Source organism: Ctenopharyngodon idella, chromosome 7, assembly GCF_019924925.1.
Source record: "Ctenopharyngodon idella isolate HZGC_01 chromosome 7, HZGC01, whole genome shotgun sequence".
NCBI lineage: Eukaryota > Metazoa > Chordata > Actinopteri > Cypriniformes > Xenocyprididae > Ctenopharyngodon > Ctenopharyngodon idella.
In genome coordinates this window covers 43,121,059-43,145,803 of record NC_067226.1, presented here as the reverse complement: position 1 = coordinate 43,145,803, position 24,745 = coordinate 43,121,059, and the positions used below count along the sequence as shown (strand labels likewise).

Here is a 24,745-nt window from a genome sequence, read left to right as displayed (position 1 = left end):
TTATTTATTTATTTAATTTTACTATGGATAATGTATATAGCTGCAATTACAAAAGTAGGAAAAAAAGGACGAGTTGTATAGTATTGACATGAAAACAGCGATGTTTAGTAGGAGTCTAGAGGACAGGATCATGAGGAACACTCCCTCGGCACCAGCCTACTCCGTCACACTATCTTTCTCGAGAAACACAGGGGCAGCAAAAGGGGGAATTTCCCAGCCAAAGTGACCCAGATAGAATGACACATAGAGGATGCGAAAAATAAACCGAAGCTTGAGTGTTAAGAAGATGTGTGTGCCTGTCTTTCCCACTTGCTCACTCCTTCTTTTTCTCTGTGTGCCTGTGTCTGTTGTGGAAGCTGAAATCTGCAGGGCTAGAATACACTAAATTAAATACACTAAAACCACATCCTCATACATCATACAATGTACCAGCTATGCTTATTTTTTTTAATGTGTCAGCCTTTACACAAACACTATTTTTCTTGTTTTAGGCATTAGACAGAGCATGAGGTCTGTGTCGTGCCTTTATTTCAAGAAAGCTACATATTGTACTGAATATGCTGCGATTGACCTTTTCATTATGCTTTACAACAGGTTAAATAGCTCACCTCAGTGATGTCACTCATGTTAGTTCAAGACTGAAGAGTGAACCTTTCATAAAGCATGATGACTTCTTTCCCACCACATACAATTAGTTTTCTACGCACTTGGCTGAGTGGCCCTTATCTCTCGGCATACTGACACTCACTGTCCTTCAAATACAAATCAGCCTTATTTGTGCTTCTTCTTTATTTCTTTCTCTTAGCTTCCCTCACACACCTATTTAACAGTTGTTTAAGAGAGTGAGTGCATGTTAAACAAGGAAGGTGTGCCTGAAGGCTACAGGCACAGACAGAGAGCTGTCAGCTTGGGGAAATAAAGTGTTTGTAGCTGTGTGTTAGTATGGGTGAAGAGATAAAAATATATTAAAAGTGAGTTTAAAAATTCTACATGTGGGAATAAAATAGAAATATATCCGATAAAAAAATAAAAATAAAATTATCACCCATATAAGATACATTTTTAATAGTTTCAGTTGTAAGCCAAGTAAACAGGAAAGGCTGTTATTTGTCAGTAAAAAAAATACAGATAAATAGTTAAAAACAGAGATAGTGCTCAAAACCCACATGAACTACAAGGTGTTAATTGAAACTCATTAAACTTACCTAGTGCTGGGGCCAGAGCTGCCATGTTGGGGTCCAGATGAAAACCGCCAAGCAAGAACTGGGCATCAGCTCCAGAGGGCTCCATCTTAAGGCCTTGTGGCAGGCTCATGTTTTGGGTCAAGTAGTATTGGTACAGCTCAGCCTCTGACGGTGAAGGCATGGCCCCTAGACCAAGCCGGCCGTGCTGCATTTGGGTCATGTTCTGCTGAAGCAGCATCATGTTGTGCATGTGTTTCTCACTTGTCATGTGGATGCGCAGGTTACGTGCTACATTGGTCTCATAGTCACACACTTCACACCGCCAGGTGGGCTTGCTTTTTGGCTTGGTAGGTGAAGGGGCACCACAGGGCCCTGCCATGTGGGTGGAGGACTGGGCTGGGTGATGGTGGTGACTAGGATGATGGCTGCTGGCCTGGGTAGCAGAAGAGACAGGTACCACCCCACCTGGCGCATGCCCAAACACCTGTTCACCAGCGGTTGGAATAGTTCCTCCATTTTGTAACGTCTGCATGTTGTTAAGATGCTTGTCAGACTGCATATGGATGCTTAGGTTGCCTTTGGTGGTAGTGGAATAGTTGCAAACCTCACAGCGGAAGGGCTTGTAACCACAAGTGTAACTCTCCCCACGGGCAAGGCGAGGATGACTTTGCCCACTGCTGCAGTACACACAAGAGCCTCCAGAGTCAGGGTGTTTCTCCTTCATGTGGGCCTCCAAGGTCTGCTGGTATTTGTAGTGCCAGTTGCACTTGGGACACTTCAGTGTCTTGCACGAATTCCGCGAGTGCATCATGGTCATATGGCCACCCAATGAGCGAGAGGAGCCTAGGACAGTATCGCACTTTGGGCACTCCACCCCACTCCCTCCACTGCCTCCAGCCCCATGGTTCTGGGTGCATTCACTCAGTCCTGACATGTCACAAGCAGCTGTGTGATGGAGGTGTGTGTGGGCATTGGGCGAAGGGTGTGGGTGGTGATGGTGGTGAAGGTGGTGGTGGTGGTGGAGGAGGGCACCGTTGTCCTCATCTCCCTCTGCTGAGCATTCATTTGGTTCATGAGCTGTGGCACTATCTCGATTGGCACTTTCCTCAGCAGCAGCATTGGAGGCTAAAGGGGAGGACGTGCTTGCAGCAGAACATGCAGCCCCATCCTCCTCGCCTCCTCTGCTGGCGACTGCCGCCATTGCCGGGGGGACTGTAGATCCCTGGCAGTTAAAGCTCAGAGGGAGTTCTGAGGTCCTCCCTCCACCATCTGCAGCCATCCCATCCTCTGACCCTCTGATAGAAGAGGAGGACATGGAAGCAGAGGCTTTGCTGCTAAGTGCGGGGCTGGCTGCAGAGAGACAAGCAGAAGGCTGGAGAGCGCTACTAGGCATTAATAAAGGAGATTTGGAAATGCTTTGGTTTGAGACAGCCGGTTCCCCCACAAATCCGCCACCGCTGCTGCTACTTCCACTACAGGCCACCGCAGTGCCTTCATCCTCTATCTCTTCATCCTCTTCTTCTAAAAGAAGCTCATCCTCTTCCTCTGAGGCCATCTCCTCACTGTGAAGGAGAGCCTTTCTTTCACAGGTTTCTGCATCCCCATCCTCCCTTCTATGAGTCCCCTCTTTCCTCACAGACCCCTCTGTTCTCCTACCCTGTGGCTTGGACAGAGTGTTGGAGTCTTTGGCTGGGCCTGGGGTTGAGGTAAGGGAGGATGGTTTGGGGCTGCCAAGGCCCCCCAATGTGCGGAGGGCTTGTTGCTGGAGACCCGAGTCAGAGTCTTTGTTGAGGAGGCTCTCACCTCCCTCACTACTGCCTTCTAAATGAACCCCACTGAATGTGCCATAGAAGCTCTGGCCTGAATTTATGGGTACCAGGGTAGGCGGTGGAGGAGAGTTCTTATTTTTTGGTTCTAGGAAGCTAATGAGTGGCTCTTTGTCTTTCCCGATGCCCTGTATAATGGCCGATGCATGCTTGTCACCTAAAAGCCTGCGCTCGTCCTCACACAGGGTCATACGATGGTCATGGACTGCATGAGTGACAAAAGAGCGTGCGTAGCCAAAAGACAACTTGCAGAGGAAACACATGAGGATGGGCTTGCCTTTGCCATAAAGGGCCAGGCCATCAAATTTGGAGAAATCCACGTTGTTGGGAACATCTTTGGATACACAGGACTTCTTGGCAGACCCATCGCTGTTCAGGTAATCTTTGTTGCTTTTGTGCCGCACATCAAAGACGCGGAAACTGTGCAGGACAGGACTGAGGCCTGCCAGGGTTGAGGTATTGGGGAAACCTTGGTCTGAGGAGCCGAACCATTTTCCGAAAGACGAGGCTATATGGAACGTGTTGATGATCTGAGGGTACACTGAAGAAGAAGTCCCAGCAGCCTCCCCAGTCTTTCCCCCACTGGGGAGAGAGTTTGAGGGGAGCAGGCCTGGTTCCATGCTCCCATCGCTTTGGATCAGCTGGCTGAGACTCTCTACAATGTAGGCAGAGCCATCAGGCTGGTAGACTATCTCTCCAGCCAGGTTTTCCACGTCACTACTCTCCTCTTCCTCCTCTTCCTCTCCTTCTTCGCTCCCACTCTCGGTGGCTCCCCTCCGATGGGAGGGCTGTTGCCGCATGAGCATGGGCATACCCCCTCCACTTGGCACCATAGGTACACCAGGGAAGGGCTGCAGACTAGGAAAACAGCTGTCAATCTCCATTTCATCCAAGTCTTCAAAATCTTCGTCCTCTTCTCCACAGCTCACTCCCTCCTGCTCCTCCTCTAACCCCTCTCTTTTGGGGTGCAGCCGCCTGGTATTGGAGTTATCGCTGGGAGCCTGTGTTTGCTTCTGCTGCTCTCTCACAGCCTCGCAGGGTATGCTGGGATTTTGTAGCTGGGCTGAGTGGGGTGCAGAGAGAGACAGGGGCTCCAAGGAAGGGGGCTGGTTGAATGGTGGGACCTGTGCGTTAGGGTGATCTTTCCAGGGTTGTGGATGGTGCTGCTGCTGGGAGGTGGCGGAGGAGCCAAGCCCATCGTCTGTCCCAGAAACCACGGGAGACTCACAGCTTTCCATGCTGATGCCTACATGAGGCGTTCATCGCATCCAGGCCTGATGAGAAAAGAGAGAAAGAGACAGGGTTAACCCACTGCTTGAAACAGATAATGTCTCAGAAAGTAAAAAAGTACATAATAGACACCTATAATGTTTTCCTTTCATTGTTTCTATTCAAGCTAATGTTCAGTTCTGCGATGCTGAACATTTAACCAGCCATAAGAAGCATCTTGATAAATGGTGAAGCAATGTACATGTATAGAGAGTGGGGAGCTGTATAGTAGATTAGATGAGAAACAAAAGTGTGAGATATAATGGTGGAAAATGACAGAGTGCTCATTAGGTTAGATTAGGTACTTAAACAATACCTCAGACAAGCACTAATAAGGCAGCTCAGATGCCTTATCCTGTCATATCAGCCAGTTACCATCTTTTATCTAGACCTTACACACAACACCCGGAGTCTGCTATGTTCCAATTCCTGCATACATTTTTTTTTCTTCTTTTTTTTTTTTTAATTAACGTTGGGTCTGAGAAACACAGTAACAGAATAACTTAATGGACAAAAAAGCTCCATTGTGCTGCTAATTAGACACAGTGAAACCCGCCATCAGCACATGATCCATCTCACACCCACAGAAAGAACTGAAGGTTACAAAAATATATTAGCCACGCTGTTTTAGGACCTCCATTATAGAGAGATCCCACACACAGAACACACTGCATGAATAGAACATGAGAATAAGATGCATTTAGTTGATGTGTATATGATTTTTACAGCAAGCACTTATATACTTGTGTATAAAAATGCACACAACATACAAAGAAAGATTTGTTTAAATTATTTTTAAAAACTTAAATATAACAGCAATGTTGGTACTCCAAATGCACTATCTAACATCCAATAACCTCCATGCTCAGCCTGGTTTCAAACACTCCTCTGCCTCTGAAATAATAAATGGGAGCTGAACTTTCTGAGGGTAGTGCTGCCCCGAGCAATGAAAGAGCCATGAGCATGCCACAATTTCAAGCAGGCGATAAAGGAGATAAAATGATAGCGAGAGATACTGCTGAGCTAATAATTTTAATAAAGGGATGCAGGCAGCATTGATTAAAGGGGGCAACCGGACTGAAACCAATAACTCTGGCCTGCCCTTTCACCCTCCATTGCTGAATATTACATGAGCAAAGTTTCCCGGCAGCACGCTAACCACCGCGTCCTGCCTGATTAGCACATTCACTGCCTGTACTTGATTTATTTACTTATTTACTTAGGGATGCAAATTTCAGAAGCGATCAGACACTGTGTCTGCGGCCCCACCCCCACCAAATGTATTAACATGAGAGCGTTTGGCTGGGGAGATTGATAATGTTTGACTCCCTCTTCATGAATGTCTGATGAAAATTTGACACCCCTCAACTCCAACACACAGAGCCACCCACCCCCTCCCCCACCCATCAAAATCACAATATGTGCATGCACAGCCTCCAAACAATGCCCATATGTGTATATATATGCGCAAGTTAATTATGGTGATTTAATTCAATATAATTTTACTTACATTTCTAAAAAATAACTCAAATTACAGAACAATAATACACCCAATATAAATAGTGAGGTGATTATTGACTAAAACATGAAAAATATATACTATGCCAAGTTAAAATGTTTTATCATTCCAGTACAAAAAAAAAAAAAAGTCAATCAACAACAATACACTTAAATTCTGTTAGAAGGAGTCCAAAAATAACTTTCCAGTAACCTGTTTCTATTATGAAACAATAATAGAACCCCCCCCCCCCCCAGCGCTGCTTCAGCATTATGGGATTGTATGTTGTAGATGCTTAAATTGTTAAACATAAACAGCTTAAAGATTATGACTCACAAATGGTCATTCCTGAAAATCTGCCATGATACGCTTTTCATTTAACGCAAATGAGATGGCTTCCTTTAAAGAATTAAACAGTGCTAGAGAGTGGCGGCCCAAGCCGTCTGGGCGCGTCTACTGCTTACAGAAAACAGGATTGCCCTTTAAAATGGAGATGGTCTAATTCAATAACCTGCAGTGGTTACTGATGTGCAATAGGATTGTCTGGAGTCTGCCAGTCGCAGATGGGCGGGCAGATATAATGTAGTTTGTCCGCTCAAGGTTTGCTTCCGAAGCAACACCTGTTTAAAGAAGGGAATCTTTAATCTCACCGCACTAACGAAGGCTCAAACAGACAAGCAGACACACACTCAGTTAACAACAGGAAATGCGTATTAGGCTTTATTCTCACCCCGTAGATGAGCCTTTGGCTAAAATATGTAATGCCACAGCAGAGAAGTCAAACAGAATAGAAAACATTCCCTTTTAACCTCCCAAACAAAGTAGATAAGGTTTTTAACTATTAAAAAAAAAAAACACAGTACATAAAGAATGCTGTCAGAAGCTTTTCTAGATGTCATTTAGAGGGGATAGAAAATTAGATAAGTTTTTATTTATGGGCCTTTTCATTTGGTGGGATTTACTGGCTAAGCAAGAAGGGAATTAAAGGCTAAGGATCCGTCTGATTATAAGCATGCACAATCACCTGCCCAGGGGCCAGGCCTCCAGAGGCCCAGTGCTCCCTACCCTCTCCTGGGGAATTAACTCCTGCTTGGCCCCAGCTGAGAACAGCCATGGGGTGCGGCCTGACCCTCATGCCCCACCCCCAGCACCCCTCAATACATAAAAAAAACATATCCTTCCAGAGAATATTAGTGGAAGAAAAAGGCTTCATCATCACCTCCCTGTGGTCTGCAGCAGGCCCTGCTTTTCTTTTCCCATTTCCCACCAGATCTAGCCATCACACAGACTGGCCACTACAGGGTTAGGGTGCTTATTGAAAAATCAATGGCATAAATGCTAGGCAAGTTACAGGAAGATATGGGAAGGGAAAGTTCCTATTGATAAAGCAGGGAGGGCCTTCTGATTTTGCAAAAGGGGATGTATTCATTAAAGATTGAATTGCAAATATATGTAGGAAACTGTTCACCACACTACTGTATTATCAATCAGCATTTCGAATGCACACACGAGGACCAATCAGGATCAGCGTTCTTTGTCATGTCGCCGCAATAGCAGAAGAGATCACAGAAAATGCTAAATCAGTGAAGAGAAGACTAAATAATTTCACACAGCACGATGTTTATTAGAAAACTCATGATCGACTATTTTATTTATGATCTTGTCAATGACAGCAGCCCAAATTCCAGGGAATTACAGTCTTTTTGTGTGTTTTGCTGTATCTGATGCTGAGGAGTTATTTTCAGTTAACGTTAGCCAGAAGCGCTATTAAGAGGATAGGTCCGGGTTTTGTAGTCTATTTGCTTATTTCCAGTCACGTCATTGTCATACGAGGGAAAGTTATGTATATATTAGGATATGTTTTAACCTTGATCCATCCTGTGTACTTGAATTGAGTTGTATAGCTATAAAGCTCTACGCTATGGCATACTGAATTAAAGTGATTAAGTGAGATGAAATGTTAAATTTTACATTGTTGGTAAAAACTGAGTTGTTGCATAGTTGAAGTAATTTAAATATTTTAAATGTGAAATATTTTTAATTATATATAGTCGGTGAAACATTTTTCAATGTTTATTCAACTTTGTTAAACACCTTTGCTGAAGCATTGTCTGTTTTTTTGCAGTTTTTTAGTCTTAAAATATCTTAAATTTTACAATATTAAGCCTTAAAGGTCAAATAGTCGACCATTTAATTGATGGGGTCTTGATTACAACAATAAAAGTTAGCATGTTATTTCAGCCATACTGAAGTCTAAAGAGAAAGCCATTGTACCTGTCCCACTTTCTGTGGAATAATGTCCTGCTCAGATGTATTACAGTTGCTGCATTCTGTCTAAACAAAAGGAAAATTAAACTTAAATGGTTCCTGCAATAATGTGTTAAATTACCCATCATATTCCTACCTAAATTTAACATCTGCACTGGACAAAAGATTTAGTACTGCCTTTTATGCTTAACCTGAACAAGAAAAAAAATATTCATTTAGAATATGAAATAAATGTCATAAAAACCATTAAATGTAACTTTCTCATGCATGTCACTTTCTCATGCATGTCATGTTGTAACACTAAAATTAGTGTTACAACACTAATTTTATGTTTTAAAACAAATTATATACTGTTTGTGTTTCTTGAAAATTATTGCTTCAATTAATTTTTTGGCAGATAGAACCTTATAATTCCAAGCGAAAAGTGTTTTTTTAGAATTAGAAGGTTCTATCTGCATTTGACCTGTTCAAAAAATCCCCATTTACAAATTTGAAAGGATATATGGAATGCAAAAACATTGAAGCTCAATATCTCAAAACTGCTCAGAATGCAGATAGAACCTTACAATTCCAAGGGGACGATATGTGGATGACACGTGTGGCTAAATACATGTGCAATGCATAACTCATATTTATATAAGGACAATAAGGTAGATTTCTGCAGCAGTGCTCTTTACTCATATTATTTTTATAACATTCACCTCCCATCATAAGTTTCAGCCAATCAAAGCAAATAAATCAATATCACAGTAAATATAGTTATTCAATAAATAATAAATATAATAAATAAAAGTACTAAATAAATATTTTCAAACTAAATGTTGATTGTTGTTGATTTAACGTGAGTTATTGTATAATAAAGGCCATAACAATATGATAATGCTTCATATTTCTGGCCAAGAAAGGGGTAGAGGTTGAAAAACACTGTTATGCACACCAAATAAGTAACCCTGCATTTATTGTTATATAGGCATTTATTAAAAATAGTCAATCGGTCAATATTTTAATGATGTCTTTAGTACCTTTCTGGACCTTGAAAGTGGTGGTTAAATTGCTGTCTATATGGACTAGTCAGATACCTCTCAGATTTCATCAAATATATCTTATTTTGTCTTACGAAGATGAACGAAGGTCATATGGGTGTGGAACGACATGAGGGTGAGTAATTAATGACAATATTTTCGTTTTTGGGTAAACTAACCCTTTAATAGTGACTGAATGTCATGACTCATATAATGCAAAAGCACCACACTGGCTATTTTCAGTCAGCATTTATTCAATTTCAGCTTTATTAGTGAGCAAAGGTAAACCGAGAGGACTGAAAAATTCCTCAACCTACTCTTCCTTGTCCTGTACGTTTAATGTAGACACAGCGACACTTCAGAGGAGTTGCTGTGTCAGAAGGCAAAAAGTCACCTCAGGTCGATGGCACTCTGGCTGTAAACACTGCTTCCCGTAAAATCAATGATCTTTAGTTCAAGCTATCAGTCTGTGCAACAGAAATAGCAGTGGCTGTGATGAGACTGAGGCTGTGGAGAGAGGGAGGAAAAGCGATAGAGAGAGAAAGAGAGATCGGTACAGCTCGGCTGTGGGTAAGAGATGAGAGCACAGCTATCTGCTGCTACTGTACTGCCAACACAGCGCTGAAAACGGAACTAAATGCCGGTTCCCAGCATGCATCTCTCCCAGAGCCACAGCCATTAGTGTGTCAGGCCCGAGTGCTCTACCTGCACGCTGGCACTGGTTAATAGATTATGTTTGTTGTGGAAATGGAAGGTACTCCTCTGTGACTTAATGTAACAGTAAACATCTGCAAACTCATCTGTTACTAATTGGTCTCTGGCCTGAACACAAACGAATTGATTCCGAGGTATCAATAGCGTTCTCTGTTCTAGGGGCTGAAACTGAATCTTGGTGATAATTTTCGCTCTCGGGTAACAGCATAAGATCTGTAAACGCAATCAATGTAGCAAAACAAAGGGAGCATAAAAATGTTTTCCTGACAAAGCGTGTGATGCAACGTCAGGCTGCCTTTAGCGGCATTTATTCAGCCGATGAAATCTGGAGCGGTTTCAAAGGCAGCTGAAGGGGAATACACGCGCCGGCAAAGTGTCTCATCACTTTTGGTGAGTGCGAAAGAAACAGGCTCCTCGGTGTAATTAGAAGTGGTTAATTAGCTGTGGGTTAATTACTCAGTTCGGAGGGGAAAGCTGGCAAAAAGAGCTGGTGGGGTGGTTGAGTGTGGGGAAAGTGGCGAACACGCAGCAGGAAGCTCCCAGTCTCCTGCCAATTAGCAGGCAGCATGGGGGGCTGGCGGAGGAACGGGGCCGGCAGTACAAATGAGCTTCACACCAGCCCACTCGCAGCCACTGAGCTAATACCACACTCAACATATCCACATTCCCCTATTAAAAATGCATACTGTTGGAGATTCTCCGCTCACTGTTGTTTTTGGTAAGCGCTTCCATTTGCCCAACAGCCACTCGTTTCTTCATCGTATGCAAAGACTAAAAGGAGCGTTTTTTTACTAGAAAATCTTGTAAATCTAATAAATATACCTACATAAAAGTGAACCATATCAAAATGAAAGGATTAGTTCACTTCAAAATTTTAATTTCCTGATAATTTACTCACCCCCATGTCATCCATGATGTTTATGTTTTTCTTTCTTCAGTCGAAAAGAAATAATGGTTTTTGAGGAAAACATTCCAGTATTTTTCTCCATATAGTGGACTTCAACGGCTACCATTGGGTTGAAGGTCCAGTTTCAATGCAGCTTCAAAGGGTTCTACACGATCCCAGTTGAGGAATAAGGGTCTTATCTAGCGAAACGATTGGCCATTTTCTAAAAAAAAATAAAAGTTTATATACTTCAACTACAAATGCTCGTTTTGCACTAGCTCTGCGATGTGCCACACATTACTTAATCACGGTGGAAAGGTCACGCGTGACGAATGCTGGAATGTTGTCCTCAAAAACCAAATTATGAGTAAATTATCAGGAAATTTGAATTCTGAAGTGAACTAATCCTTTAATAATAATGATAATATGAATATGAATAAGGCGTTTCTAAAACAGGAAAATATCTTCTTGTTTTGGCCCCTGTCTATTTTCTCTCTCCTCTTAACAAATCTTACAGGAAAGTAATAGCACATTATTTGCCTCCACCTTCCCCAGTGGTTGGTTCAGATAAAGCTTTGTGTTTTGTAAGTGCATAAATTATCCCAGGGATAAAGGTATTGATGTATAATCAGAGATGGGTGATCATGTTCGTGCTGCAAAAAGCCCTCCATTCACCCCCAGGCACATTGAGTGCGCACAGCATGCTCCACAACACAGGAGGGAGGAGTGGAGAGAGCGTAGTTACTTTTCAGAAAGAGAGAGAGCATTTGCCTGTTTACCTATCATGAAGAATGTTGTTTTCATGTGCCTGCCTGTTCACTTTGCATTTGTGAAAGAGATCAATTTGAACAAACAATTAATTACAGGATGTTTTCTCCACATGCACACTGAAGGCATGCTTAAGGTGTGCTCACTGCAAACCCAACAGAAGAGGTTTTTTTGGGGGAAAAAAAGAATAAAAAGAAAGGAACAGCACAACATTCTGACTTCAAACGTGCATGTTCAAAGGTACAGTAGTGCAAGTGATGGTCAGACATCATTCAAAAAAAAAAAAAAGAATACTAAGAATATTAGACTTTGCTTCTCCAATAAGGGGTTATTTGGTTGTATATGACTACTAACTATGCTTAGTATAGTCACGCAACACAAACACACACACACATTATTATTATTATTATCAACATTTTATTTTTTAATCACTGATGATGTGTCCAAGTTGCACCATTTGGTGTTTCAGAAACCCTACACATAGATACAATTTAATTTTGAATATATCCTAAAATTCCATGCAAATTATACAACATTTAAAAATATATTACGTATTATATTTATTCAATTGCAATATCGTTTTTCAGTTAAGTAAATTGTAAAAATTATTTTGGAAGGCAAATTTGGTATTTATTTTTTTTAGCTAAATTTGGAAAATCTCCCTCTGGAGACTACCTCATAAATATTAAATAAAGCAAATTAAAATAACTAACTAAATGAAGCAAATAATGTCTTTTTTTAATCTTAAATTTGCAGTTGGTTAGGGTTAGGATATAGTAATTTAATGCTATATTTAACCCTAGGATTAGTAAGAGATCAGTAATTTAAAAACCATAGAAGTCAAGGATAAGTCACCATTTAGATAGCTAGGTAAACATGTATGAGTGTGCGTTCGTGTGTGTGTGTGTGTGTGTGTGTGTGTGTCAAAGGCAGCCAGGCCCAAAGGCTTTCATTTTCATTAATTATCAAATCTCCTCTATTAATAGCTCAAGGAAGCGTCTCTCTCTTCTCTCGTGAGGGAGTGAGACAGAACGAGAGAGACAGACAGATAGAGAAAACATAAAAGTGAGTGTGGAAGGATAGTAGAGAAATATGCAAACTACAGAGTTTTTTTTTTTTTTTTTTCCAAAGCATGCTTATCTGTCTTGTGGGTCAGATAAAGAGATTGAGTTCTGTCAACATCTAAATAATGAGACCACCATCCCTCCGACTCCCTCATGACACCACTGAATTATTACACAAATAAGAAATATTACATTTCATCTGCTATAAGGAGTTTGGCCCTCTGAGTAAGCCCACTCCTTCTCTGTCATTCCTCAATCACTTCCTCCCCAACTTCCTGCTGTCCAAACATCTCCCCCACTCATATGTACCCTCACTGTTTCATCTCTCCTCTCACTGAGGCTGCAGTTAAGGCAAGTCGACCGCAAACACGGTTGTTAAGATGATCAATACCATTGAAATATTAAACCTTAAAAAGCCGCATTATTGATTGTAAGGCCGATGATAAAACTGTTCATTATCATAATCGCTGAAGCTCCATGTAAACGCTTGAGAGAGGGACTTCAGCTGCACACAGCACTAGGACACTGGATTTGTTTTCCAGAGCTGTACACTTCAGGATTTGAGACCTGTATAAAGCCCTGGGTATACTTTGTTTTTTTATGCGTGAACGCACGGCCTTGCAAAGTAAACTTCACTTGACTCGTACGCGTACACGGGCGTTTGACGCATGCGCAGTTTTAAGCAATCTCTTTTCGCCTCGAGTTACAACCCATGTAAATGTATTTGTATTCTTTCATGCTAGAGCTGTACAAACGAGGGTACTTTCTAACCCATTCGCACAATCTGTCGTCTGTGTAGACCTCCATTGTCGCTGTAGCTTGCATGCGTTCCGGTCTGTTCTGTTTATGCAGGTTTTTTCGACTATCTTGTCGAAGATAACGACGCCCCCAGGGCACAGTTGCCACCTTGTGGATAAACTAATTACTGCAAAAAAATTTAAATTACGGCGGTGCGCATACAGTACGCGCGTTCTCTTCTGATGACGAAATTCGCGTCATGTGCACTGTACACTGACCCTCGTAGGCGTAAAAAGTGAAGTATACTTTGGGCTTAAGACCCTTAGTTATATTTTTTTCACCCTGCGGAGAAGTCATAAAGAATTATTCGTGAGTAATGCCACAATATGTTCTTCAACTATGTGCTAAGCACCTGAGCTTCAACTAAAGAATCAGCATCAGGCAGGCTGAATAAGGCTTGGATAACCCGCCTCTAATCCAAGGCCTTTTTAACTAATCTGGAAAACAAATACCTCAGTAATGACCCAGTCCTGCACCTGGTAAAACAGTGCGATGGGAGAGACAGCACCTGGAATTTGCCAAATAACCCAAGTAGGGCATTCTTAAAGGTGCAGACACCCTTTTAGTGCACTGCTGAAACAAATCCAAGCTATCAGGTGTCCCAAAAGTGACGAGAATCATAATGCAAGAAGAGGCAGGCTTACTCTTGAGCTTAAAACTCTGTGTCAACAAGTGTAAAACTCACAAACGTTCCAATAACTGGCATGCCAGGGTGCTAAGAGTTACAGGCTAGCAAAGGTTGCACAGAAACACTGAGAGGCTTGAAGGCTGCCAGGCAGAGGAGTCACGGCGAGGCCTGGTGTTTTGTTAAACGTTTAAACCCAAGGAGCGCGATACGATCCTTCTGGATGGCATGGGAGGGCAGACTACGGAGGAAACTTGAGCGAAGAGGGCGACAGCTGTTCAGGGTTCAGGAGTCGGAAAGCAGTAATGGGGAGGAGAAGATGCGATATCCTGGCCCTGAGTATTCAAATAGTTACTGAGGATCTAAAACCGGCGCAAAGGCAAGCACGCTCGCACAAACAAGGGGGATTAAAGGGTGTCCCAGTGAAACCATTCTGTGAAAGTTATTTCTTCACTCTAATTCTTCAGCGGGATATCCTGGATAAATAATTAGAGGCTATCTTTGAAGACCCTACATTGCATCTCCATTCACTCTCCACTTCACATTTGCTAAAGTCATTAATGACAAAGATTTGGAAAGAAAGTACAAACTTTTTCTCTGGTACACAAATACTTCTTTTATGAGTTCTGGCCCAAATTCCTCTCTGCTTAGTTAAATCTCTTATCCTGGGAAAGAGCCGTGCTTGCTTTAAGCAATAAACCTCAAGGGAGGATGGCTTTCTACTGCACCCCCCACCCACCCCCGACCCCCTTTAAAGAATTATGGAGTGTTAATAAAGTACAAGGAATAATGTGTTCTTTGGAGAAACAGAGGGAAGCAAAGCCGGAGCGCTATTGGCGTTGAACGTCCAGACGTTTAAGAAAAACAAAGCGAATGAGGGAGAGTGAACAAATTACGGTTAAACATTTTTTCGCAGGCCGCTTTCATAGCATAACCTACAGGTGGGAGTTTGAGGGACTGCCGGGACGAATTAAAGAGATTCCTAGTGATGGCACTAAATTCTCGAACAGCAGCAGAATACATCTCCAATTAGGTACCCATGCACTGACTTACTGACAGTCTATTTTATGGGCTGCTACAGAAGCTTAGCAGTCTTGTTTTCAGCAGAATCATAAACAAAAGGGCAGCTGACAGCTATAATGACATTGAAAGCTTCATTTTACTCACAACATCCAAATTGTTAAGGTTTACACTATTATTTTCTAAACTACACAGTGCCAATCCACCTGCAGATGGTTCGCTCTGTAACAATTTTCATTATCTAAGTGTATCGTTTTGTGGTATGTAGACACTACCCATAAATCATAAACATAACTACAGATGCCTGCGGTTTATCGCATTGTACAGACCTAGCCCGCACTATTTACGAGAAAAAAGGCCAAGGCAATGCAAGCGAAATTATGTGCATTCTTCCTCAGCGGTGATGAAATGAGTAACTCTCAACAGAGGAAGAGAGAGAAAAACACTATGAGAATACAAGTAGTTAAGTGTGTAACAAGGTGGCCTCGAGGCAGGTGCTGAAAGATGCCGACGCTCTGGGTGAAGAGGAACGTTGAAAACAATTAATAGTCTTCCTCCAACTTGTCGAGGCACACAACGAACATTTCATTCAGCAGGGGAGGGGTACTAAAAAGCTGAGCTCAGCATGAAGTTCGGGTTTATAAACTGAAAGCTAATTTGATAATATGAAGGGCACTCAACGGATGCCCTACCTAGGAGATGGACAAAAAAGTGCTCAACAAAAAAAAAAAAAAAAAATTGCTAGGGAGTCTAAAATTAAAAAAAGCCAGACTTTTTTTAGGTGATGAATTACAGATCAATAATTTAGTCAGATTTATCTCTCATTTGATGCTATCACCACTTTTTGTGCCATATAAAGGTCATGTGATTCGCAGTTGTGGGGGAATCACTCTGAACGATTCTCTGAGTCTGACTCAAACCGCTAACTGCTACTAACCCCAAAACGTTTTGTGAATCTTTCAGACCAACTCATTAAAAAGAACCTGTTTACAAGAGTCATGTATTTATGAATCGGACATCTCGACTCAGGACCTGTCCCAAATGGAACCCTAAGCCCTCGCGATTTTCCGCCGAGCCCACACTTTCATGACTTAATACCACTTTGACTGTCGGGTAGAAGTCTGCTGCATGTCTTGTGGACCTAATGGGCACATTGAACACATGCGGTGGCCACTGTAAGTCCACAAGACTGTAAAACCCTGGGTATACTTCATTTTTTTACGCATATGCAGTCAGACGCACAGCCTTCCAAAGTATGATTCACCTGACTCATACATGTACACAGGCGTTCGGCACATGCACAGTTTTGAGCAATCTCTCGCCATGAGTTACAACCCATGTGTATTCTTTTATGCTAGAGTTGTACAAATCAAGGTACTTTCTAACCTCTTCGCACAATCTGTCATCTATATAGGCCTCCATTGTCGCTGTAGCTTGCATGCGTTACGGTCTGTTCTGTTTATGCAGGTTTTCTTCGACTACCTTGCGAAACGATGCCCCCAGGGCACGGTTGCCACCTTGTTGATAAACTAATTACTGCAGAAAACATTAAATGCGCATGTGCGACCTGCGCATACAAAGTATGGGCGGTTATAAAAATCCGGCGGTGCGCATAGAGTATAAAATGTGAACTATACTTTGGGCTTTAGTGCACATGAAGTGTGTCATTTGGGACAGGGCCTCACTCTGTGCTTGTTGCTGGTGTGCACTCTGAGATGACATCTGATAAAATTGCATATTGACATTTTTTTGCAGACGTTACCAATGGAAACTATATTTGAAATTGTCACATTTTTGGTTTTTGTCACACTTGCGGCCATTCTAGTCAGTCTGGCCACACTCACCAGAAAACATCAGATTCCTAATAATCACCTACAGACTAAAGACAAAGACTTGAAAGTTACAAAGGATATCTGCAAACCCTTGGTCAATTATCAGGATTTAAAACGGATCTAGATCCAAGTTTACAAGCCAACTGGTAAGAACTGCTATCAGAGAGAAGGCAAAAGAGAGAAACAGGCAGAAAGATGAAAGAAAGAAGAGAGAGGAGGCTAAGGACTGCCTTCACAGGGGCAGCAGGGGGAAAACCGACACCGCGCCACTAACATAAGCCCGTCAAAGTTTGCTGGCATGTCAACACTCCCAGACAATCCTGGCATTGTGGTGTCTGCCAGGGCTTAAGCCACTGTGCACTCAGCAGAGGTCAGCGAGCCCACCGCGCCTAAAAGCCCAAGCAGGGCGAGAGGAAATCCAAAGCATGTGCGACAGGAAGAAAAACAGTCAAAAATTGAAGAAGCATGGCAACTGTTTGCAAGTCCATGTTCTTCCTTCTCTTACACTTAGACTTCGTATCTGGCGGGTGTGGTTGTCAGACAGAGGAACTGCCTTCCATCTCCTCCTCTCTTTAATGAGGCGGCCACAAGCTGTCCCACATCCCATCAGCTCTGCTGCTGCGCTGAACACAGCACCTGTTAGATATAAATCAGCCTCACTGAGCTGTGTTTGGGAAGTGAGGCATTAGGCATGACACAGACTGTCAAAGTTCACATCACACTAACCGCAACATCTAGCTGAACTGCCGAGCGGCGGACCCAAAGCCCGGCTCAATCTCAGCCCAGCGCTGCTCCGCTCAAATGGCCTGTCTCCCTGCACTTCACCACATGAAATGCAGATTACATCTGGAGCCCAGCTGGGCCAGAAAGAGAAAGGAGGAAAGAAAAGGTGAAAGAGAGAGAGATGGAGCGAGAGAGGTAGAAAAACAGAGAAAGAAACTGATCTCCAGTCACTCTGTGGTCATGTTTTTAGGATTTACGTCTAAGAGCAGAGGAAGAGACTGGAGCATGGAGCTATAACTGCTGGTGACAGATCAATGTGTGTGTAATAATAGACAGACCTGGCAGAGAGAAAGAGAGAGAGAGAGAGAGAGAGAGAGAGAGAGAGAGAGAGAGAGAGAGAGAAGCTTAAAGAATCTCAGTCATGTGTCAGAACAGGGTCAAAGGTCAGATCCTGGAAGAGAAGCCACATTCCTCCATAGACAGAAACATATCTTCAGTATGTGTGCCTATGAGCTTCAGCTTTTCAAAGCAACCGACTCCACCCCTTTATCCAGAGATCTTGCAGCTAAATATTAACCAGATATGATTTCTTTTGAACTACACATAGTATATGGCAGGGTTAGGTAGACATGGAAAGTGAAAGAGAAAAAGAAATGGAACTCAAAAGAAAGCATCATCTGCTAATGATTTATCCAAGGGCAGCCATGAACAGGGGTCTATGCTAAGATGTGGCTTGTTGTGTTAAGCCGTTAGCTGCAGGGTCAGGCAGGAGGGACACATGCAGGGCCAGGCTAGTGCCGGCAGGGGCCATGGCTCTTTGCTGCCTCGCTGTAATTTACATTGCTGTGTAATTACCTGCAGAATGAGAGACTCAAAGATACATGGAAACCCCCCACCCCACCCTCACCTCCAACGCACACACACACCTTCTTCAATAACCACAGGTCTCCCAGAGCTCAACGTATGGGCCAGAAAATAAGCCGTAAGCAATGCATACTTGTGGAACATGCCAACAAGTAAATGTTGAGTACAGACAAATCAGTATCACACCCAGAAAGTTATTTTTGGCATGATGGTGAAGTTACACAGAGACCTTTTTTCTGCAAACACATCATAATGTAACGACAGGGCCCATTCACTGCCGCGAGTCGAAGGGATAAACTCCCGTCCATCATCTGCTGCCTCTCACTGGGGGAGGAGGCCGGGTGGATTAAGAGGGGTAAAAGAGGCAGAAAAGCAATGAGAATTAAGCATGTTTAAAGAAAGGCCACATGTCTATGCTCTTAACCTGCAACAGAGACTTGTTCATATGTAAGTTGAGCTTAAATATGGTTCCAAAACAGCAACAGAAAAAAAAAAACTAACAAAAAAAAGAGAACATGCTAGTTTAGAGCACAGTAAGCAAAAGGTTTTTAGATCTGTTCTCCAGCAGTGCACACAGAGTCACTGTTGCGAGAGTCACTGTTGCGACACTCCAGTGGTGACCTACCGTAACCCAGCTGATAAGAGCTTGATAGATGTTTCGATATCGAAGAGCCAATAAATCTTTACACATTAAAGAGGTTTAAAAAAAAACAAAAAAAAACAAAAACATATTGACGTGTTTGAAATTAGATTTTTAAAAGATTTTTCTTTATTATATACACTATATATAGTGATATATATATATACATATATACATATATATATATATATATATATATATATATATATATCTCACTGACTGTAAAATCCAAACACTCAATGCTAATAAAATATAACACAATGAAGTCTGTGTGCTGCTCGAAAGGACTGGAATCTGCCAGGTCTTGAAGAGCTTGAAACTGTGCTTAATTAATGTCGTCACTGTTTTGACAAAGAGGAAGCGTGCCAGAAAACAAGATAAACATTCAATGGCTGTCAGGATATGCGTTTTTAGATTACCAAAGGAAACAGGACTAAAAGATCAACAGCAAGGCACTTTGAATCTTAACCTAAGGCCACAGTACTACTCTGCTCAATCTTCCTTACCATTAGAGAACCTGTCACACACAGATGCTGTGCCTGTGTGTGTGTGTACAAGGTGAGGGAAAGCTGCCAGATATAGTGCTATACTGTGAATGAAATCGCTCTGCGGAGCAGAAAGCTTGTAGTGTGTTGACGGTGCCAGGGCTCTGGGCACGAGTAGGAGGCTATGTATACATGCCAAGACAACATGGAAAACGGTTAACATGGCCTAGTACGCAGATAAGCAAAGCTGTGCCACAAATGCATAGACATGCACTGAAATGCCAATCAATCATTTCTGAGAAGTTATCTGACAGGTATTTCTCTGAAATGTTGTTGACATTTATTATCTAGAGTTGCAGTCACCACTGGGAAGCTCTGAAAAGGTCCAAGTGTTTCATTTCCGGCTCTTTAGGGAGAGTTTCAGGGATCAGACAATCTATAAAACCTGCTTTGCAAACAGAGGAGAACGGGCCGAAATTTGCATGGACTACACAGAGAAGAGAGCAAAGGTGTTAAGCCCAACCCCTCTCTCAATGGGGCTGAATGGTTGATGTCAGCAATGGACAGAGCCTCGTGCTGGGGAGGGACTGTGTAAGATGAGAGGTGCTTAATTGGCTCAGGGACTGTAATTCGGAGGGATTAATTGAAGTGAACTCTATGATGCCAGGTGCACTCCTTTCATTGGGCAGGTGCAGAGGGAGTTCAGTGGCTAGCCTGACTGGGTCATGGTGAACGAGCCTGCATTAGACAAACAAAGCTCTGCATACTAAAGTAAACGGTGCTGTGATGCTCGAAGCGAAAGAACGGCCAGGACGTCTTTGGATAAAAGCCTAACCGAACCTAGGACTACATACAGTCTTAAGATTAACAGCCAAAACTAAAAAGATCAGCTTTAAAACTTAAATGTAAGCCAATAAGACATGATAGAATAAAGGGACGGGTGAGGGGGAGGCGGAACGGACAAGGACGCCAAAGCAACACCTGTTGGCCCTGTCACCGCCTGCTCATTATCTCAACCTATTCGTTCCTCATTAAGAGGACACAGAGAGAAAAGTCAATTTGAAAATAAAATCTTAAGAGAAACACATCACATTACATGTATTTTGGTGGTATTACATGTAAGAGGGATCAAGTATGCTTCACTCGAGACTGTTATTTAAACATTTCAGCAACCCACTTTTACTGCAGGAGCTTTGATGGAAGCCTTTGGAAACTGGCACTTAAGACAAAACAAAGGAAAACAAAAGGTAATAAGGAAGTGAGAAGCGTGTGTATGTGCTTTTAGAGAGGTTTTTCTCCTGCAAGTCTAAAGTGCCTTGATCAGGTTGACAGAGTGACAGTTTATGGAGAGCACGGGAGATCCAGCAGGTCTATGTGCCAATCACCACTCCAGGGTTTGTAGTCTTATCCAGAAATGGAGACAGGAAGCAAAAAATCCATGATGTCTTCAGTTGGGGCTTCAGTAACACATTATTATCGACTAGGGGGAGGCATGAGTTTATGCTTAACCAGTTTTCATCTGCCTTTATGCTACTGATCCTTCATGTCCAGTGATAAAGAGGTTTTTGAAGGCGTCACTGGATACCAGTAGAAGTGTAGATTCAGCACTTGAGTATCAAAGTGATCCTGCAGCATTTTGCTGTTATTTGTAGAAGATTAATCTGTATTTTGTTCCTCCTCCCTCCTGCCAGACCAACATGATGAACACCAATGGGTCATGTACAGGGTCTGCAGTCAGGGCAGAGCCCCACCACAAATGCGAAGGACACCAGTGACCCAACAGCTTTTAAATTACAGGCTGAGACAGAAAGAAGGTGACTGGAAGAGGAACCATTATCCCTGCAGGTCTGCAGGTCAAGCCTTCCCTCATTAAGGCACAGGTCAAAGCCACATATCTCTTCCACTAAGGTGAGGGTCACTGCAATGCTCCCTCCAGTCCCGGGTCAACTAGAGGTCTCCAGCCACTGAGGTCCATAGCAATACAATAAAGCAATCAACCGGGGTGCCGGACCCTGGTCAATAATATACTCCAAGGCCACAGGGGGTCACCACCTGCTCTCTGGCCTCTTATTGGAAAGTCCTCCAAGGTCTTCAACAGTGGACTAGGGTTTTAATTTCAAGCCCAAGGGGAGTGCAGATCCGTAATCATATTCTCAATCCAAAGCAATAAAACAATTGATGCATTGCATAGCGCGTTGTTTGGCTTGATGTACGCTGGATCTTTGTCTTCATTAAAATAATGCAGCCTTACAACGTCAACCCAGTCATCAGTGGCTGGCTCTGATGTCATCAGTTTTTCATTCCACCAGACGATTTCATTTACAATATCTCTCTAAGCACACTTGCAAACGCCTCAACTACTGAAAGACTGGCACAAAGCCACGGTGTTGGACGTCTGTTCTCATGAAGTCTTTTGCCTGTCGTTTTGTAAATCCAAGTGGCTTGGTCAGAGGAAACAAAGAGAACAACACTCAAAATCTAAGATGTACAGTCTCCTACACCGAAACCCAACACCAGAAACGTCCTGCTGGGGAAAGTGCAGACCTGGGCTTTATCTGTTGAACTTAGACTGTGTCTCTAGTTCTGGCTGAATTGGACAAGTACACAGAGCTAGACACATTCCTCAGAGGACCTGATCCTGGAATAAATGGAGAGGGAACAGGGGGAGGGGACTTCTTTCTCTTCTCATCCTTCTCTTTTCATTCCATCTCCCTGAGTCCTCATGAATGGAGGCAGACAGCATCCATGCAGTTGCCAGGATGAGACAGCAGTTAAGACTTGGCTGCTCTCCCTCTCTGCTTAAAGGCAGATATCGTGTTTCTAACAGCTCCGACTGGTTGGATACAAAAGGGAGCTCAAAGAAAAGAGGAGGTGAACCTATCTGCTTTTTTAGGCTGCACCCTAACCCCCAGCTCCTGACTACTTCCAAAAAAGCTTAATGAATAACTTGTAATAAAATGTTAAAAGTAACTATATGTATAAGTTTATTAAAAAAATAGAGGATGAGTATTGTTCATTGATATGTTCATAACATAACCTTATTGTTAAATGCTGCTAAAACACTCTATAGCAACACTGATATAAACCACAATACAAAAGTTATTGAAAGAATACAGTGGAGTGTGACTTAAAGGGATAGTTCACCCAAAAATGAAAATTCTGTCATCATTTACTCACCCTCAAGTTGTTCCAAACCTGTATGAATTTCTTTCTTCTGCTGAACACAAAAGAAGATATTTTGGAGAATGTCGGTGACTAGACAGTTGATGGGCCACATTGACTTCCGTAGTATTTTTTTTTCTTTCTCCCATACTATGAAAGTCAATGAGTTCAATAAACTGTTTGGTTACCCATTTTCTTCAAAATATCTTCTTTTGTGTATGAAAGAAATTCATACAGGTTTGGAACAACTTGAGGGTGAGTGAATGATGACAGAAATTTAATTTTTGGGTGAACTATCCCTTTAACACCACAATATTACCACTATATACAAAAGCTTTTGTAAGAATACACGTTCCATATTTCAACATTAGTGCATCACCTAACATGAAATAATGAACAATACTTTTAGTGCTTTACAGTAATTTAAATTAACATTAGTTAAATGTAGTATGAATGAACATGAATAAACAATATTACACTTATAAATTAACATGAACCTAAATTAATGTGATAAAAAGTTATTTGTGATTTGTTTGTGAACTGGACTACACTGGTCGCTCCTTGTTTTTGCCTGCAGCCAGTGTTTTCAAGGCATAACTTTGTGCTACACAGTGTTTACATCACATTCCATTCAGGCTGCAAGCTCACAATTCAGATAAATTATATATATTTTTTTCTGCAATGGCGGTAGACTAAGCTGTGCAGAAAACATTGGCTTATTTGTATAAATGCGACACTGACAACATGGACATAGAGGAAAACAAAAAAGTTGCACTAGCATAAATATCTATGACATTTAATCAGTTGACAGTTTACCCCTTGAGTAGAAGCCATTTAATTTACTCCATGGTAGTGTGTGAGGAGACGGTAAATGTTCCATGTGCCTCTATGGCACTTTCCTTTCCCTCCCCGTTCCTCCCTTCTCAGCTCTGCTCCAGCAGGCGTCATTAGGCAGCATAATCAGCATGCTGTTTGCATACATCTGCCTTATTTTATTGATCTCTCTTCATTCATTAGCCTTTAGGGGCATGTCATTAACACATGCCCCCCTTCACACCCAGGGGAGGCCTAATTCCTATACATGCCATCCGGATTTCGGCAGAGGGCACAAGTGGGCTTGTCAAAGTGGGCACAGGGCCAGTGCCAGCCCCATCCCTGGATACCCATTCTTATCTGTTCCCCTGGCTGTCAACAGCCCCAAGCCAAGATCCTCTAACAAGGAGAGCCTTTCCCCTGCCCACCGTTAACTAAAAGGACAATTATCCGGAGAACAATGATGCTTTTCACAGGGCCTTATGTTGTCGTTAATGCAGTGGATCTGGTTACAGCAGCCCCTGCTTAAGCTAATTACAGAATGCTATCTGTGGATTCTTCATTGCTTCTTAATTAAGTAGGATTCATTTCTAAAGGGGGTAAAACAGTCACATTTTTTTGTTGTGTTTTCCCTGTCTCTCAGCTCACTTGGAGGTGGGAGTTAGCTTGAGGGCTCCCACAGCTGTTGACACAGATGTGATAAAGATGGGATTATATTCACACACTAGAAAACATACAGCTGCACTACAGACACATCACAAACAATATCAAAGACAAATGTTGCTAGTGTGACAAAGAAGATCTGAAATACAAGTGCTGCACATGTCTAAAGCCAACAAAATGTGTATCGAACTACGAAAAAACAACAATAACATTTGTTTGTCAATGACGTGATAATATATTATTATTTCATTTAATGCCCCTTTTACAAGATGTAATATAAATCTCTGGTGTCTCCAGAATGTGTCTGAAGTTTCAGCTCAAAATACCCAGCAGATCATTTATTATAGCTTGTCAAATTTGCCACTACTGTGAGTGTGAGCCATTTTTGTGTGTGTCCCTTTAAATGCAAATGTTCTGCTGCTCCCGGCCCCCTTTCCAAAAGAGAGCGGAGCTTTAACAGCTCGCGCTTTGGTTACTCAAGAACAACAAAGCTGGAGAATATCACATTGCCAAAATTACGATTGTCAGTAACAGTGTTGAGCCTTACATTGTTCAAACCGGAGTCGGACACTGATGGAGAAAGTCAGGAAGAAGTTACAACTTTTAGAATGCATCTGGACA

General features: G+C 42.3%; 1 protein-coding gene and 1 long non-coding RNA gene across 3 annotated transcripts in view; one reads left to right on the top strand and one right to left on the bottom strand.

Annotated features, from left to right (window-relative positions):
* Positions 1–22,521, top strand: part of LOC127515177 (uncharacterized) — a 41,973-nt gene extending 19,452 nt beyond the window's left edge. The window contains exon 3 of the long non-coding RNA XR_007930779.1: positions 21,178–22,521. This is a non-coding gene — a long non-coding RNA (uncharacterized LOC127515177). The remainder of the gene's footprint in view (positions 1–21,177) is intronic.
* The window catches only part of zfhx3b (zinc finger homeobox 3b), a 168,764-nt gene that overhangs the window by 99,259 nt on the left and 44,760 nt on the right, over positions 1–24,745 (bottom strand). For both annotated transcript variants that reach the window (XM_051898497.1, XM_051898498.1), the window contains exon 2: positions 1,206–4,284. In XM_051898497.1, coding sequence (XP_051754457.1) covers positions 1,206–4,248 — 3,043 coding nt within the window. In that variant the 5' untranslated portion in view covers positions 4,249–4,284. The remainder of the gene's footprint in view (positions 1–1,205; positions 4,285–24,745) is intronic.